The 18482-nt window shown below is 39.5% G+C and overlaps 1 protein-coding gene across 1 annotated transcript; it reads left to right on the top strand.

Annotated features, from left to right (window-relative positions):
* The first annotated feature begins 2693 nt into the window (after positions 1-2693).
* On the top strand, positions 2694-18142 carry LOC103182347 (zinc finger protein 474). Its single transcript, XM_007899326.2, has 4 exons — positions 2694-2777; positions 4486-5005; positions 7549-7729; positions 17896-18142. The coding sequence occupies exons 2-4, from the start codon at positions 4643-4645 to the stop codon at positions 18045-18047; spliced, it is 696 nt and encodes a 231-aa protein (XP_007897517.1). The 5' UTR covers positions 2694-2777; positions 4486-4642; the 3' UTR covers positions 18048-18142.
* The last annotated feature ends 340 nt before the right edge of the window (positions 18143-18482 follow it).

The raw sequence follows: 18482 nt of genomic DNA, 5'->3' as shown, positions 1-18482 counted from the left end.
CTGTATAATCTGGAGCTTGGAAAGGGTTGAGCTGGGAAGGCCAGCAAATAGGCATTGGACAAATCATATCTGAAGGTGCCATGGATGCTATTTTGTCTGCAGTGGGAGTGAGGTCGGAATGGAGAGAGGCAATATTGTGGAGTTGGAAGAAGGCAGACTTGGTCAAGGACCATATGACAAGTTTAAACAATAATAAATTAAATAAAAAAATAAATTGGTCATTTTCAATCTACGACTGTTTGTGGGACATTGCTGTGTGCAATTGGCTGCCGCATTCGCCCACAAATATACAGTCAATTCACTTTACAGTCTATTCTGTGAAGCGCTTTGGGATGTCCTCCCGACGTGAAAAGCGCTATATCAAATGCAAGGATTATTATTATTAAAGGAGACATGAGGGTGGACAAAAATTGCACATTAGGTCCATGATCTGAAGTGGGTTGCCTCGTAGGTTAATAATAATTTGGTCACTGAATTCATGATTATCTGTGGGACACTGCTGTGCGCAACTGGCTGCTGCGTTTTGCTCACAAAATATACAGTCAATTAATTTTCCATTATATTCTGTGAAGCGCTTTGAGGTGACTCGAAGATGTGATAAGGCGTTATAACAAATGCAAGGATTATTATTATATGATAGTCAGAAACATGGGTGAGTAGGGTCGAGGAAGAGCCAAACAGGATGACTTCAGTTTTGTCAGAACTCAGTTGATAAAAGTTAAGGCTCATCCTGGACTTGACTACAACCTTATGGTCACACCAAACTATAAGCACTGTTTATAGTATATGCTGTAGTCACCAGAAATGAAAACAGTAGTATGTAAAGATAAAATAAGAGTTAAAATGACATTGTTTTAAACCTCTGAGTAGCTATTAATGAAGTAAGTGATGCAAAATAACACAATCACATGATTTACAAGGAATTATTTTTCAATTTTAAAGCAGAATTAGAACTGAATTAAGATCTTTGCATATATATTGCAAAACTCTATTGGTTCCAAAGTGTGGAGATAGACTTATATAATGCAATAAAAGCAGAAAGATTTAGGATAATTTAAGACAAAGATAAGGTGAGAATGGTGATCATTTAACATCTTAAATTTGCTTTCTGATAGTAAACAAACATGTTAGAATCCCTCTATCCCACTGGTTATTAGATATATGCTAATCCAGCTTTGTAAAAGAATGCAGGATTGTTGCTGAAGTTGTTATTGAGCTGAAAGCTACCAGTCATTAAGAGTCCAACTGAGGTTATTTTACGACAATTCTGAGCTTCCTCAACTAATTCTAAATACAGGGAAATAAACAATTTGAATAAAAACAAAAATGTTTTAATAACTACATTACAACACAATAAGAATTTGCCTTATATAATAAGGCAGAAAGATTTGATGAAGGTGATCAGTTTTAAAAAAACAAACACAAATTCACTGCACAGATTTTTCAAGCACTTCAGCTCTCAGTACACATACTGACCACTGAGTTACGCTGTTGCTACTTCATGTAGAACAACTAACTGAATCAATGTGGTGGAAATTTTCAGTGAAAGTCTATTCCGCCAAAGTGTCTGTTTATACTGCACAGGCTTTTGTGGCTATTCTGACGTGATCCACGAAGATTTTATTCTGTGTAGCCTGAGCCGGTTTACACAGACAGCACAGCATGGATCACACTCATGACACTGCTACTTTGCTCTGCTTTTGTTAAGTGCATCATTTTAATTTTCACACCTGTAATAATCAGATACAATAAAAAAACCTTGCATTTGGTATAGTGCTTTTCAGATCGGATGATGCCTCAAAGCGCTTCACAGGATTTTATTGTGAAGTCTAGCGAATGTGAATTTGGTAGGCAAATGTGGCAGTTAATTTGCGCACAGCAATGTCCCACAAACTGCCATAAAATGAATGGATAATTTTTTTTTTCCCCTCTGGCCCACCCGATCTTCAATGTTCACCTGAACAGACAGATGTGACCTTGAGTAAAATTACCAATATTATCTGGGAGGTTGTTGACCAAGATGCCAGGAAAAACTCCCTTCGCTTTCGAATTGTGCCAAGGGATTTTTAGCTTCCAACTGAACAGGCAGATCTGAAGGGCGGCACCTCTAAAACTGCCACACAACCCCTGTACAGCACTGTACTTGAGTGTCAGCCTAGGTTGTGAGTTCAAAGTCCTGACTCAGAGAGGAGAGCGCTCCTAACTGAGCCAGGATGACACCCGTGTATAAACCTCGAGTTTTTGTAGTATTTCTTAGTGTATAACCTGTGCATTTGCAGGCTGTAAAGGGAGAACATAACTCTTTTGGACAGATTGAATCAACACCTATCCAAGCAAGGAGGCATTGGACAAATCATATCTGCAGGTGCCAAAGCCATGGATGCATTGTTGTCTGCAGTGGGGGTGAGGTAGGAATGGAGAGAGGCAATATAGTGGAGCTGGAAGAAAGCGGACTTGGTCAAGGACCAGACAACAAGCGTAAAGGAGACAAACAAGCATTGCCAGTTTTGTGAAAGGAATGGAATTTGCACCAGGTATAAGTGGAGACCTCAGCCTTGACTCAGTCGCTCCTACAACCCCCCCAGAGCGCTGTCAGGTGGATGATTGACGTGCGCTTTGTTGTCACGTTGCTGGGTGACGCAGGCCGTTGCCATGGCTGAGGTGGAACACTATCGCTTGTCCAGAGCAGGAGGCACCAGCCTCAGCGCAGCTCAGCGCTGTGGGCACTGTGGCTGTGGGGGACCTGAGGGGATGACATGAAGATGGAATTCTCTAAGGTGAGTAAAATATGTACACACGTAAAGCCAAGCATTCAAGTTGCCGGTTTATACCTTCCAAACTTCCAAATAGTTTCGGGTTATACCGTTTTTTAAAACACTAGAATTAAACTAAATCAGGTAAAAACACCTTATTATTTGCAGATCACATGGCTAAATATGCACAAACTGCATTAATTAAAGATGTATATCTATTGAAATATAGTTATATTTCCATTTCTTTTTCTACAGTTTTAAAATATAGTATTAATCCTTTGGTATAGCGCCTTTCACGTCAGGAGGATGTCTCAAAGTGGATCACAGGGGTTACTGTTAAGTAGAGTGACTGTATTTATGGGAAAACATGACAACCAATTTGTACGCAGGAATGTCCCACAAACATGAAGTGAATGATCAATTTTATTTGGGGGATTGTTGGCCAGGATACCAGGAGAAACTCCCTTCTCTTTTCAACTAATGCCATGGGATCTTCAACATCATCTGAAAAGGCAGATGAGACCTCAGTTTGCCAGCACCGCATTGAAATTTTATCTTAGACTATGTGATTTTAAGTCCCAATGTGGCACTTGAACCCAAAACCTTCTGACTCAGATGTGAGAGTGCAACCACTGAGCCAAGCTAACACATATAATACACTGTGAGTATACATGTCAGACTGTCTGAGTTAGAAGCATTTCTGGCTCTGTTTAGTACAGCAACAAACAACAACAACTTGCACTTATATAGCGCCCTCCATGCAGGGTAGTGTCTCAGAGCACTTAACTGTGGTGGAGCCTGACTCTGAAAGGTGGGCGGTGGGAGGTAGCCATAAGCACAGTCAAAGAGGAAAGTTTTCAGGGGGCTTGAAAGAGGGGAGAGATGGGACAAGGCGGAGGGATTGAGGGAGAGTGTTCCAGAGTTTTGGGGCGCAGTGGCTGAAAGCACAACTTCCAATGGTGGGGCATAAGTTGCAAGGGATGAGCAGGAGGCCAGTGCAGTTGAGTGGAGGCGCTGGCTGGTGGATTGTGGAGTGAGGAGGTCGGAGAGGTAGGGAGGTGCCAGGGAGTGAATGGATTTGAACATGTGCGTGAGGATCTTGAAGTCAAAAAGGACAGAATCTTGAAGGTTGAGGTAAGAGGAGAGGCAGTGGAGGAGGATAGAGTGGTCCACAGTGTCGAAGGGGGCAGAGAGGTTGAGAAGGACGAGGAGACAAAGGGAGCCCTGGTCACAGAGGGACAGAATGTCATTTGTCACCTTGACCAGGGCTGTTTCCGTGCTGGGGGTTGCACGGAAACCCAATTGGCGGGGTTTGTAAAGGGTGTGGCAGCAGAAGAAGGAGCGAAGCTGAGAAGCAACAAATCTTTCAAGGACCTTGGGGAAAAAAAACGGAGGTTGGAGATGGGGCGGTAGTTAGTGAGTAGGGGTGGGTCCAGGGAAGGTTTTTTTTAGGATTGGGGTGATGACAGCTGTTTTTAGGGGGCTGGGAACAGTGCCAGTTGACAAGGAGAGGTTGAGGAGGTCTGAGAGTAAAGAGGTGAGGAGATGGAACTGGGAGATAAGGAGAGGGATAGGGATGGGGTTGAGGGAGCAGATGGTAGGCTTCATGTGGGTTATAGTGGTGGTAATATAATAGGGGTGGGGTTGACGGAGCAGGTGGTGGTGATTATATATTATAGATATGTAGTAATTGCATAAATGATTAATTCTCAATGATACAACTTTATTTCAGTTCCACAGATTGTTTCTTTCTCAAAAATATCCTCCTTTAAAGCTTCAAATTCTTTAATTTTTGATTTAAAAGAACAATTGTACCATGGGGAAGAAATCTTCCTTCAAACAATAGTTCAGTAGTTCTGAAGTGAAATAATTTGGGGGGATAAACAGCAATGCCAAAGAACTTCAGAGTGTGCTATATCTGTGGGAGAGAGTTTGGATCAAAGTCAATTGATTTCCATGAACCCCAGTGCCTGAAGAAATGGCATATTGAGAATGATAAACTACCAAAACACCAAAGAAGACCTGAACCGATAAAGCCACAGGCTTTGAAAGCTGGTGGTTCAACTGACGTTCAAGCTTTAAATGAAGCAGCTTGGGAAAGTGTAACTGCCCAGTATGTACCCTGTGAAAACTGTGGTCGAACATTTCTACCCGATCGCCTCATTGTACATCAGAAAAGCTGCAAACCAAAAGATGGAAGCATGTCATCTTCACAATCAACATCACCTCAGTCAAGTTCGAATTACAGTTCAGTAAGTGCTTTAATGGTGTTTGTAATAGATAGCTTATATTAAAGTGAAACGTTTCCACATCCTTAATTGCTACATTTATAGAAGTAAAATCAATATCAAATGCTCAAGTCAGTAATGGAAGTGAAAGTTGAGTTGGTTGACAAGTGACAAGAGATATAATCAGTAAAACTGGATAAAGGCTGCTTACGTCTAGGGCAATACAAAAGCAAACCTATTAAACACCAAAACTTTACTTCAATTCAGAGCAAACAATAGTTGTGTATTCAAGACCTCACCAGCTCACAGAGCAAGAATATCACTTCAAGCCCACTGCCTGATTTCTTGCCATATCCCTTCAAACTCCTCTCTTTCATATTCCTGTCTATTTCCCTCTCAAAAGCTACAGTGGACTCTGGCATTCACCGCTACTCGGCATGGCATTCCACATCCCAACAGCTATCTGGGTGAAAAAATTCCTTCCAAGTTCTCCTTTCACTTGTGGCTATCTTGTAACTGTGTCCCCTCATCAATGGCTCCCCTATGAATGGAAATAACTTTCCCCTTATTTACCCTGTCATAATTTTGTACACCTCAAGCAGGTCCCAACTCAACCTCACCAGCTCCAATGAAAACAGATCCAGCTTCTCCATTTGATCCTCATAACTGTAGCCCTTTATCTCCAGAATCATTCTCATAAGCCTCCTCTGCACCCCTCTACAGCCTTTTCTGAAGTGATGGGCCCCAAACTGGATGCAATACTCCAGTTGTGGTCTAACCAATGATTTGTACAAACATAGCGTTACTGCTTTACCTTTGTTGTCCATGCCCCTGTGTGTAAAACCCAGCATGGTTTATGATGTTATACTCTCATAATTTAACACAGTATGCACTGTTAACATCATTGTATCAGCCTCTATGTCTCACTAGTGCTTTAACATAAGTAAATAACTGAGAAACAGAGTTGTCAATTAAAAGCATTCACGCCACAATTTCAAGTGCCGTACCACTTTATATACAACTATTTTATAAATGACACTAAAGAGGAAGTTAAAAGCTGAAATTTATTCTGTTTCACTGATTTTTAAATTATCATTGGTTAGGCCGCAACTAGAGTATTGGGGTCAGTTTTGGGTCCTTCACTTCAGAAAAGGCTGTAGTAGAAAATCTGACACAAGTCAGAAAATAATTTTCTTTCATTAATGTTTAGATTTTAACTTTTCACCAACTGAAATCACAAAAGGAAAGCCCTAACAGACAAAATCAGATTTAACTTTCTGAATAAATTTAGCACACTCAAGGGTATAATAAAACATATACTGAATGCTGGTTTATTCAGTCTGTTATTGGCGAACTATTGACTCTGGCTTCATGACTTGTAACACTCTATATCATTGCTGTAAACCTCAGGTTAATGGTTTTCTCTTTTTGCCCTCAATGGTAGTTCATTTCTTTGTAAATAAAAAGGCTTTAAGTAGCATAGATAATTTCCTGGGTCAATACAATGGGCATTTTAAAGCTGATAGACAACCACTTACTTAGCATTTATAAAATGGTTATGAATTCTGTTGTATAGGCTGTCTCTAATTGGCACTCAAAATTCTCACAGAGATTTGTTTTTATAGATGCATTATATTCAAACCGTGGGGCATCTCTGTATCATCAGAAGCATTTGCAGTTTTAGCCGCAGTATGAGAAACCATACACAAAATTCTAAACTAATGGTCTCAACTATTCTTCCACCCAGGGATGAGTTTTGTTTCACTGTATAGTGGTATGGTATTATTCTTTCCACAGTGCATAATGCTAAATATAAGAAGCAATATATAAAATACCCCTATTAATAGCAGTGCAAGATTTTAGAGTCATGAAGCTAAGACAGGAAAACAGCCCTTTTTAGGCAGCAAAACAAGAGGTACTCCATGTGATGTATTCAGCTGAGCCACACACTTAAGGTCAAGAGATTGTAGCCATAGTATTATTTTATGCTTCTGTTGCTATGGTTGACAGCTAAACATAAATCAATCAGTGTAAGGACTAGGTAGTAAGGAATGGATTGTTTGCCATTATCTAATAGGGGACAATAACCTTATCAGGTACCAAATCCTCCCACCGCCCAATTTTTATTTTGTTTATATTCAATTGGAGAGATGAGGCGCTACTGCCACATGTAACCATTCCTCTCAGTTGCTATGGAAAAATAAATATTGTGGGTGGCACCGAAGCACAAACAGCAAAAGAGGATGAAAATCATGTTTTTTTATTCATTTGGTGAAGTGTATTTCTCTGGGCTGCTGAATGAAATAAACTTCAAATTTGTAGGATTAATAATTAATATTTGTATTATTGTTAAAAACCATTGTGAAGATCAGATCAAAATTTTGTTCCATGTTTACTCGTTTTTTGCAATTGTATTTCTCTTATTCAACTTTGTGGAGAATCAAAATTTATATTATTTTGCTGGTCCCATATCACAAATATTAAGCTTTGAAAGTTCTATATTCTATTATTATTATTGACTTGTCACACCAGTTTTCAGGCCTAAAATTAAGTGATATTGTCTCCAGCCACGAATAGCGAGACGCCCAACAACAATTATCTGTTACATTTGCGGCCGAGAGTTTGGAACTACATCTATAAGTATCCATGAACCCCAGTGTTTGAAAAAATGGCACATTGAGAATGATAAGCTTCCAAAGCATTTACAGAGGCCTGAACCCAAGAAAGTTGCAGTCATGTCTTTAACAGGTAGGTGGAAATCTGAGCTCATAATCTTAAATTGTTTTATTGTATTTTTTAAAAGGTGTGCATGTGTGTTGGGGGTGCTATTTGAATTAATTGGTAAAACATTCAATTCAACAAGATGCATCCTTAAATCGGAACTAAAGTTAATGGTTTAAAAAAAATCATATTCATTTAAATTATACAGGAACTACCAAATGGCTGATACTAAATGGAGGTTTGACAATTAAATATTATAAGGAAGGGAAAATCGAAGGATAATGTATTTTGCTATTCTCGCACATTCCCTAGTAATGGATTTGTGTCAGTTGCTTATAGGTTAGGTAATAATACAAGATATGGGGAACTTGTATCATTAAGGAGGGTAGACAAACCTTTTTTTCATGGAAAGAATGGAAAGAAAACACCTCAAATATATTTTCAACAGAGGTGCCTGTGGAGGTGCTTATTAATACTGTACATTGTGTTCATTTCAAGATTAAGTTTTTTTTTAAAAATCTGGTCTGTGTTTACAGTTCATATAACTTTGAAATGGTAACTTTGGAGAAATGCTAGCATAAATGATGTCATGGACTAGAAAAAACACCTCAGGACATAAAGATATTCTCTTCCAGGAACCATATACAGTATGTGAACTTGCAAATATTTAGCTTTTAGTGAACTTAAGTTGGAGTTGAGTTCTTATGGGGAGTCAATGTGAAATACTTGATCTTTATGAAGTGCTTCATCCTACATGAAAGACATAAGCTAAGTTCAAGATTCACTTCACATATGGGAGCACTTTATTGGATGAAAGGCTCCATTTATTCTATGATTTTCCTGATAAGACATTTTCAGCCCCAATGTGGTAATCTTCCCAATTTCAACTATTTGCCATTAATGTATCCACAAGACTGACTTCTTTCCATTTTAATACAAATAATAGGAATTGCAGTTCAACGAGTGTTGGGTGCAAAGTAGTGTTGCATTTGAATTACTGTATAATAAAAGGGACAAAGTTCCACAGGCAGCAAAACTAGTGAATGAAGGTTGAGTGCAGAATTTCTAAAATTATACAGATTGCTGATACACACTTGACATAATAAACATTCAGATCTTGATTAAGTACTTGCAACTCTTGTGGGTTATTACTGGCAAGCTTCCCACATCTCTCTAGCATTGTAAAGAGTGAACTCTGAAACTGAGCAGCAATTAAGTTTTTATTACTTGGGAAGATTTTCTTCGGCTCCAATCTGTTGTTGTATTTACACAGCAAAATAGTCTGGTGCCCATTGGGAATAGAATCAGTGAGCTGTAACATGTCAGAAAGATTTTGATCTGCATTCTCTTGCTGTCTGCATTTGAAACCCAAGGTGCACATTTCCCCTGACATTTAGCATGGTACATTAAAGAGAATGTGGCTTAATTGCTATAATAATTGAACACCACCTTCTGAGAAGGGCAGCGTTGTTCCTTAATGCTAAGTATGCCTCACTACTTCATGATACAGCTGTAAAAGAGGAGCCAAAGGATCGCAACCTGATAAGTGTCTCAACAAGATGAAAAACTTCAGTACATGTCACACCAAGAACTGAAGAATTATGTGGTAGAAACAGAAGAGCAAGATTAAGAAAAAGTAATCTGAGGAAAGTTTAGTATTCTGTTGTGGCCCAGCAGGCATTGGTAAATGAGGTTATGATGAGAAATAAAAGGAAGTACTGGTTGAATGTCAGAGAAGCTAGAGTAGAAAAAGAGATTGGGACAAAGTTATAGTGCAATTAATAATAATAATAATCCCCGCGTTTTACATAACGCCTTCGAAACATCTCAAAGTGCTTCACAGAATACACTGTAAAGTGAATTGATTGTATATTGATTGCAGCAGTACATAGCAGTGTCCCACAAACAGTTGTGGATTGAGTGACCAAATTATTATTTTTTTTAAGGCATTTTTACCCCCGGAAACACCATATGCCACTCGACTAACAACCGGGTTCCTACATACTGCTAGGTAAACAAACAGAAGCGTCTGGAGTAAGGAAACTTGCCCTGTGTTTCGCCCTGCCGAGGAATCAAACTCAGGTCCTCTCACTTGCAAGGCGAGTGCTGAATAGATAAATTGATAGATTGGCAAGCAAAGAGGAAGCAACTAAGGCGATAAGGCCATGACAATGCTACTCACACCTTGCTACATTCCCCAGCCTCCTTTCCCGTTGTGAGAGAGAGAGAGAATTAATCCTTTAAGGAGGTGAGGAAAAAAATAATATGATTTGAAGAGTGAAAATATATCTGCCACAATTGATACTATTGCCTAAGGCTATCGGTTACAATGTATAACTTAAATGTTCAAGACTCTTTCAATTGAATTTAGCTACGTTGACCCGATCAGTTTTCAAGGAGATGCAGATGACTTAATAGCGTAAACAAGATGTGTACATATAAGGGGGACACCCCAAAAGTAATGCCTCCAATTTATTTTGTGAAGAACTGGAAGAGGTACAGTTATGAAAAACGTACACAAGGTACTCTTGTGGAGTCCCATAATGTATTGGTCAGAGCGCTCCCCTGCAAGCAAGAGGACCCATGTTCGATTCGGGGCGAAACCTTACTTTCTTTGCTCCACACGCTTTTCCTTACTCCACATGCCTCTGTTTACCTAGCAGTAAGTAGGAACCTGCTTGTTAGTCGATTGTCGGATCGCTTTCAGGGGTAATAATCCCTTCAAAAATTAAATAATAATTTGATCACTCAATCCACAACTGTTTGTGGCACACTGCTGTGCACAATTGGCTGCCGCATTTCGCCCTCAAAACACAGTCACTACACTTTACAGAATATTCTGTGCAGCACTTTGAGACATTTCAACAATGTGATAAGGTGCTATATCAAATGTAAGGATTATTATTATTATTTTATATATCCGGCTATTTCTGTGAAAGTTTGTTTACTTCTTATGAGATAGAAGCACATGACAGCAGTTAAAAATGGCACTTAGCAATGATATATGTGTTAAGCAGAGAGCAGAAATTTAATTTCTCACAGCTGAGGGAATTTTACTGATTGAGATTCATTATCATATGATAAAAGTGTATGGACACTTATGTGTTGTTGTGAGTACTGTAAGTCATTGGGGAAATCATGTGAAAAGTGGAGAAACTGAACTTCACTGTAAGTCTAGCAGTGGGCGAACAGCAACAGCTGATAATGAAGAAGAAGCTGAAAACCGTAAAAGGAGAACCCAAAAGCGCTTCTACACTACGACAATATGAAACTTTGCACATGACTTTCCATGAGCCTCAGAACATCAGAAGCCATTGGATGAATTGGATGCATTGTGCTTTGCACAGAGCGTGAAGCACTCTAAGACGCCGTCCGATGTGGAGGGCGCTATATAAATCCAAGTTGTTGTCGTTGTTGTTGCTGCTTCACCCTCCATACAGCCCAGTCTTGGCCCCAAAGACTTTCATCTCTTCAATGCTCCTTCAATCTCTCGCTCAATCCTCCTGCCTTGCCACTCTCCCCTTTTTCAAGTCCCCCTGAAGACCTTCCCTTTCAACCATGCTTATGGCTACTTCCTCCCACCCCATCGGAGTCAGGCTCCACCAGTGTTAAGTGCTCTGAGATGCTACCCTGCATGGAAGGCACTAAATAAGTGCAAGTTGTTGTTGTTGCTGAACATACATGAATTCAGATGACACCCAACTATACCTCTCTACTTCCACCCTTGACTCCAGGACTACTGCTGTCCTGACAAAATGTCTGTCAGACATCAAGTCCTGGATGAGAGCTAACTTTCTTCAGTTGAACATCAACAAGACCGAGACTCTCTTGATTGGCTCCTATCAGCGCCTCCTCACCTCAGGCGCTGACAGCATCACCATCCATGGTTGCACACTTCACCTTGCTAAGCCAGTCCAGAACCTTGGCATCTTGTTTGACCCTCAACTATCCTTTATACCCTACATCTGCGCCATGACCCCCTCTGCTTTCCCCCACCTCCGCAACATCGCCCATCTCCAACGCTGTCTCAGACACGCCTTCATTACATTGAGGTTTGACTTTGTAAACTGATTGCTTGTCGACCTCCCCAACTCCTCTCTCCATAGGCTGCAGATCATCCAGAACTCTGCAGCCTGTATCCTCTCCCACACCAGGCTCTGTGACTCTATCACCCTATCCTCGCCCGACTCCACTGGCTTCCCATCACACAGAGGATACAGTTCAAGATCCTGGTCCTCACCTTCAAAGCTTTCCATGGTCATAGCCCCCCCCACCTCTGTGACTCCTAACCTCCTACCATCCTGCTCACTCCCTCTGCTCAGCCTGATTCACGTCCCCTGCCTCGCTTGCCCCACTAATGGCGGGCGGGCCTTCTGCCACTCTGCCCCCACCCTTTGGAAATCCATCCCACAGTCCCGCCGCATCACTCCTTCCCTTGTCTCCGTCAAGACGCATCTCAAGACCCTCTTCTTCAACTGTGCTTTCAACCTCCCTGCTTCTCTCCCTGTCTTCCACCCCTCCAGTTCAGGTTCGAAACTCTGTCTGTCCAGCGCCTTGGGACGTCCTCCAGACGTGAAAGGCGCTTTACAAGTGTAATTTTGTTGTTGTTGTTGTTGAAGGATGGCCTAGGTGGACAACACTTCAAAAACAACAATGCTATAAGAAGGCAGTTCATCATTGGCTCCATAACAAAAGATACATTATTTTACCACAACAACATGATAGCATTGGTTCCACACTAGTGTGTAAATCATGATGGTGACTTTGTGGAAAAATAAGTGCAGTGGTGTATTTAAAAAAGCTTCTTTTGTGTCTGTGTTAGGTTTTGTAACTTAACAATTAATATTTTTTGAAAAAATAGAAAGGAGGCGTTACTTTTGAGAATTGCCACACATCAAAATGCACTACTTATTGCCCTTTATTACAATATTGTGTGTTTCTGATTTAATCTTATCAAATGCCCTCCTTAGTTGTTTATTTTTAGAGTATGACTACTGCTTCCAACTGCATCCACAGTTGGTCTAATGTTTTAAACCTTGCAGCTAAACATTGATTTTCCATAGGTACAAAAGACAAACTCAGACTGCCTGAACACAACAATGAAAAGCACAGGACTTGGTTTGCAATCCTTTGCTTTTGAAGTGAAAATATCTCCCAGGCAGTAATATTTTCCAATTATAAGAGTTAAATAAGTTAATAAAGACTAAATAGCTTAATATATACGACTCAAAATGTTCAGGATTAAATAAAAGGTAAAAATGGAAAAAAACTTAACACAAAAGATCACTGATTTCCTGAATGTGTTTTCAGAATGTCATGGTCTAGATCTCTTTGAAATACAAGCTTCCTCTTAAGATGAATTTTCTCTCTGTTTTTCTCTCTCTCTATGTTTCTCTCTCTCCCTGCAGTTTACATCTCTGTTGTTGCATATTTCTGCAGTTTGTCCCCTCCTAACAATTAAGAACTCTTCCCAAACAGGTTTCATTCCATCAATACACATTCATTCTTTGAAGCATAAGCTTGTTTCATTCAGAAAGTGAATAGAAAATTTGACACTAGGTTTTGATTAAAGCAAAATAATGTAACCAAATTAGTCTCATTCACACTTTATGGTGAATGGAACTTCAAAAAGTATGTCCATACAATGAGATGTCCTGAGAAGTCAATAATTGAGAACCATCTGTAAGCCCTTTAATTGCTGGTTTTAAAGAACATTTCAGTGATGAATGGAAGGGAATTGTGATTGTGCCTTGGCAACCTAAATTCAGTAATAGACACCATGTATCGAATCCTAAGATGAAACCACATAGCTTTCATAATTGATGTATCCATCATTGAAACAGAATGAATTGTTATCCAAGGCAGTACATCATGGTGAATGGAATTACAAAGGGTCTGTTTTTACAAAGTTTATATTAGTGTACAATATTAGACTCGCAAAAGGAAAACTGACGATATGACCGTGTCCCTTTTTTGACACAAGAGCTTGGAAGAAGTGGTCAGTACTGAGCTAAGTGAAGTCACTGACCCAAATTGTGATTATTGTAGTGTTACCGATTGTGTGGATTATAAACTAGTTTGTATTGTTTGGAGCATGGACTGAATGTTGATTACCCTTCTATGACCAGCTCTACTTTCCCCTACCTCTGCAACATTGCCCAGCTCCGCCACTGCCTCACCCCTCAGGCCACCAAAATCCTCATCCACGCATTTATCACATCCAGGCTCAACTATGCCAACTCCCTGCTTGTCAGCCTCCCCAACTCTTCCCTCCACAAGCTGCAGATCATCCAGAACTCTCCAGTTTGTGAACTCTCCCGCATCAGTCTCTGTGAACCCATCACCCCCACCTCGCCCGGCTCCCTATCCCCAGAGGATAGAGTTCAAAATCCTCGTCCTCACCTTCAAGGCCCTCCATGGTCTTGCTCCTTCCTACCTTTGTGACCTGTTAACCCCACATCAACCTGTCCACTCCCTCCACACAGCAGACTGTGGCCTGCTCCACGTCCCCCGCCCAGCCCACCACACCTTCAGCCTCTGCCCCCATCCTTTGGAACTCCATCCCACTGTCCGTTCGCCTCGCTCCCTCTCTTGCCTCCTTCAAGGCATATCTTAATACCTCCTCTTCAACCACGCCTTTGGCAGTTCTCCAGCTGAGGCAATGCATCATCTAACTCTGAAGCGACAGTGACTGCTATTAATGGTATCTCAATACGAGGAGCATTCCTCGACCTTTCTCTTAGACAAAGTCACACAGAAAGGGATCCTGTTGCTGCTGTGACTGCTCTAATAGTTACTCCAGAAAGGAATAAAAAAAAACTCCAAGAGTGAAACAATCTGGTAAAGGAACACAAGCTGGGAGCAGGCAAAATACTACTGTACATCTTGCATAATGTGTAGAATAAATTAGTTTTAAATCACAATGTAGCAGCATTGGACTCATTTTTGATTTTTTTTGGAGGAAACAATTGTGCAACTAATGTATGTTAATTTCTTTACAGATAATTGAAAAACTGCTATTTATCACTGGCAGTCTATCAAAGTTCAACAATGACGACTATGTCAAAACAATTAAAGAAACATGTTATAGGGTCATGTCATGTTTGCCTGCCAACACTTTACTGAATTTCTTCAGTGTTATACAGTATTTGTCATCAAAATCTCCACGTGCAACTTCAGCTGGCTGTTGCTGTTTGGGAGAAATTCCACCTGGTTTTTGACTTGCACTATTTTCTTAGTATTTCTGTACAGAATTTCCTAAATTTAATTCAGTCTTAATTCTGAAGCCAGTTTTCTGCCTCCAAGTATAGCAATGCGGATGGTTTTACTTTGACTATGTTTTGAAACAGGAAGCACTTTATCCCAAATTTACTGTCTCTTATGGAATAATTATGCAAAGCAACTACAGGATCCAAGCAACCAAATCTTTTTCTTCATTTGCTTTAAAAGGTATCTTCAATGTCAAGTGTGGAGTTCACGTGTGATTGATTATGTGCAACTTCAGAATTTATTTGACAAAAACATAATGGTGCTATTAGCCATGGTATTTAAAGCATACCTCATGTTACCAATGGTCCACCCTTGAATCCTTCTGGACCTTCAAAGAATTAGAGGCAGATTATAATAATAATCCTTGCATTTGATATAGCGCTATTCATGGCTTCTAGATGTCTCAAAGCGCTTCACAGAATATACTGTAAAGTGAATTGATTACATATTTTGTGGGCAAAATGGACACAAAATTTTGTGGGCAAAATGGACACAAAATATATGCATCCATGTGAGATTGTGGAACCTAGATATTGGCTATCAATCAGTGTGATGTGATTTCTCTTCACAATAACCATTGGACCAACTTTCAGTACCTGAATCTTACATTTTTTTGTCGGATAACTGTTTGTGGAAAGAATTGTGTCACATTTCTCCTTACTATGTATTAATAGACTCTCACTGTAACAATTGTATCAGTCCAAGATGATATTTAAGATTGAATCAAATTCATCTTTTTCAGAATTTGCCACTTAAGTAGTTAGTTAGTAGGTGTAAAGTTTTAACTGTCACTATATGGAAAAGAATTCCAATTGACATAGGATTAGAATCACAAATGCTGAAGGCTTGGAGGCTGAGATCACAGGCAGCACAAACTTGTGTTTGCGCCTGATGCAGAACATGGTTCAGTTTTGATGGAGAAAATTATTCACAAACTAATATCAAACAAATGGAGCTTTAGACTCAGTAAATACGAGCTGAAACCTTCGTGCTGTAAATAAACTCTGATGATTTATTGCAGCCAATACAAACATATTCTAGCACAAATCTAATCTATGTTCAATGAAGTAAATACTGTACGTTTAACGGTTTGTCGCCAAGGTTACAACTCGCCTCTAAAAACAAACTATAAATTATAACGCTGCTGTGACTGCTCTAGTAGTTACTCCAGAAAGGTGTACTGTCAAAATTGTCAGTACCCTTCCTTCTCCTTCACTCTACCAACAAGTAACAAATAATCCTTGTAACAAGAACTTCAGGTTGATGTAATGTGTTTTAGATACATCGAAATATATATATTTGACACACAATTGAAGTTTTGACTTTTATCCTTCTATTAATTCCACAGGTGCTGGAACAGAAATTGAGATAAGGTTCTCATGGAATATTAACTGTGATTCTAGCATTTCTTAAGGTTAAAGAATCCCCTCCAGTATGCCGAAGAAAAGTGGGGAATGTTTCTATGTTGGCATGGATGGTATCCCTCATTCACCTAAATTCACCCAACAATGCATAGTATTTGCTGCTCAACTCATTGTTGGTTTGCTGGCACAAATTAACAATCACATTTGCCTACATAACAACATTTGCTTCTTTTTATTTCATCTCATTTTGTCAAGTCCTTTTAGATATCCTTTTATGGAGAGATACTATATGAATATAAGTTGTTGCTCTAATCAATAAACCTGCCTTTATGGCATTTTGATTCACTCCAATTTCAGTTGGGCAGAAAGAGAGTGACAGTGTAAAATATGGTTGAGAGTGAACACAATCCTAGATTCTTGGCTGTGGTGAATAATGCATAACAGCTGGCACATAAGACAATGATGCAGACCAGATCCAGCAAGTCAGCTTATTCTGAATAATCCAGCAGTGATCCATTAGAGCTCACATTCTACAGTAAAATGTACAAATAACAGAGCAACAAGACTTCTTAAAAATAATAGAACACAAATCCTCTGGGTGAATTTTCAGAACAGAAAAAATACTTTACAGTAAGCAGCAGAGCTCATTTGAAGATAAATTCAATCAAGGTGTCAAAAAGTTTGTATTGAGGTACACTTAATGCTATGTATGAATCAAGTAGAATGGAATGTTTTTCTTCTGTTTTGATTTAGCTTGCTGTCATGTGTCCTCAGATCCCTCCTCAGTCTGCTAATACTTGTTAGCCTGCTGCTAGATCTAGTCTGAGTTAAGTTTACTTCAAAGAGTTCTTTCTACACATGTCACCACGCATTGCAGCCATGTTAAGTGAAAATAAAAATCAACCTGTTGTCTCCACTCAAGGTTTCCATTCAGCAAAGATCACTACTTCCACAAATCATCTTCTGAAATAGATCTTGGCACATTTGCGAATGCGGGAGAGGTTTGAAAGAACAATAAAGGAAAGACTGTATGGAAAGTCAAAAAAGATAAAAAAATGTGGATAAGTGACAAAAGAAAAAGGGATTACAAAGTAAAGAAGAAAGATAATGAAAGACGTAAAGCAAGTCGCAAATAGATTTAATGAAAAAAGAAATTGTAAAGAATGTTAAATCAAAGGAGGATATCTTGAAACCAGTTAGAAAAGAAAGATAAATCAACCAAAAAAAGATTTTGTCTGACTTAATAATCAACGATGTTGCCAAACATTGCTTGTAGCTGCTGCAGGGATTGATTCAATGAAATGCTGTATTTCTGTTGTCAGGCAATATATTACAAAAAGTCTTAGCAGTGTACTGGCACTACAATATTTCAATAGGAATATAAGATAAATAGCTACGCCATGTTAAAAGAATTTAGTCTAACATTACTTACCAGATGGGCTCTAAAATTCTTTGTTTAAACTATTCACTCCAATAGTTGTATATTTCCTGAATATATTTCACAAAGCAGACATTTATGTTTGTTCAAAATGAAAACATATTTTTCCTTCATCTTTTCAGGTACAGGTTCATATGATCCAGAGGCTTTAAATGAGGCGGCCTGGCAAAGTTCCTTGGCCCAATTGATACCTTGTGATAACTGTGGACGTACTTTCCTACCAGACAGACTGATTGTCCATCAACGATCATGTAAACCAAGTGTTCCAAAATGACGGTCCAGCTCAAACTGACGTCTCATGATTGACATTAGGCTGGAAAGTATGGGTCCTAAAATGGGTCCTATGAGACAATAAAATAAAAAAAGTGATTAATTTGTTGCCTTTTTACAGTAACAGTTACTAGCATCTGGAACTTACTAGCATCACAAGATGTCAAGTAACATTTTCATTTTTTAAAAAATAATTCTCCTCCAACAGTTTCACAGGTGATCCTGTAAGCCCTGCAATTTAATACAACAACAACAACAAATTACAATTCTTCAGCACCTTTCATATCGGGAGGACATCCCAAGGTGCTGGATAGTCAGGGATTTGGACCTGAGCTGGGGGTTGGGATCATAAGGGGTGGAGGACAGGAAGAGTAGGGGTGGGAAGGTGGCCAAAGGTGCAGTCGAAGAGGAGGGTCTTGAGACAGGGCTTGAAGGAGGC

The sequence above is a fragment of the Callorhinchus milii genome, unplaced genomic scaffold (genome assembly GCF_018977255.1).
Source record: "Callorhinchus milii isolate IMCB2004 unplaced genomic scaffold, IMCB_Cmil_1.0 Scaffold74, whole genome shotgun sequence".
Taxonomy (NCBI): domain Eukaryota; kingdom Metazoa; phylum Chordata; class Chondrichthyes; order Chimaeriformes; family Callorhinchidae; genus Callorhinchus; species Callorhinchus milii.
Note: the sequence above shows the minus strand (reverse complement) of the source record. Positions and strands in the feature narration are given on the sequence as shown.

Coding starts and splice junctions, on each gene's coding strand:
- LOC103182347 (XM_007899326.2), top strand. CDS start 4,643: ATGCCAAAGAACTTCAGAGTGTGCTATATCTGTGGGAGAGAGTTTGGA. Junction 5,006..7,548: donor CAAGTTCGAATTACAGTTCA/GTAAGTGCTTTA, acceptor TATTGTCTCCAG/CCACGAATAGCGAGACGCCC. Junction 7,730..17,895: donor TGCAGTCATGTCTTTAACAG/GTAGGTGGAAAT, acceptor TCATCTTTTCAG/GTACAGGTTCATATGATCCA.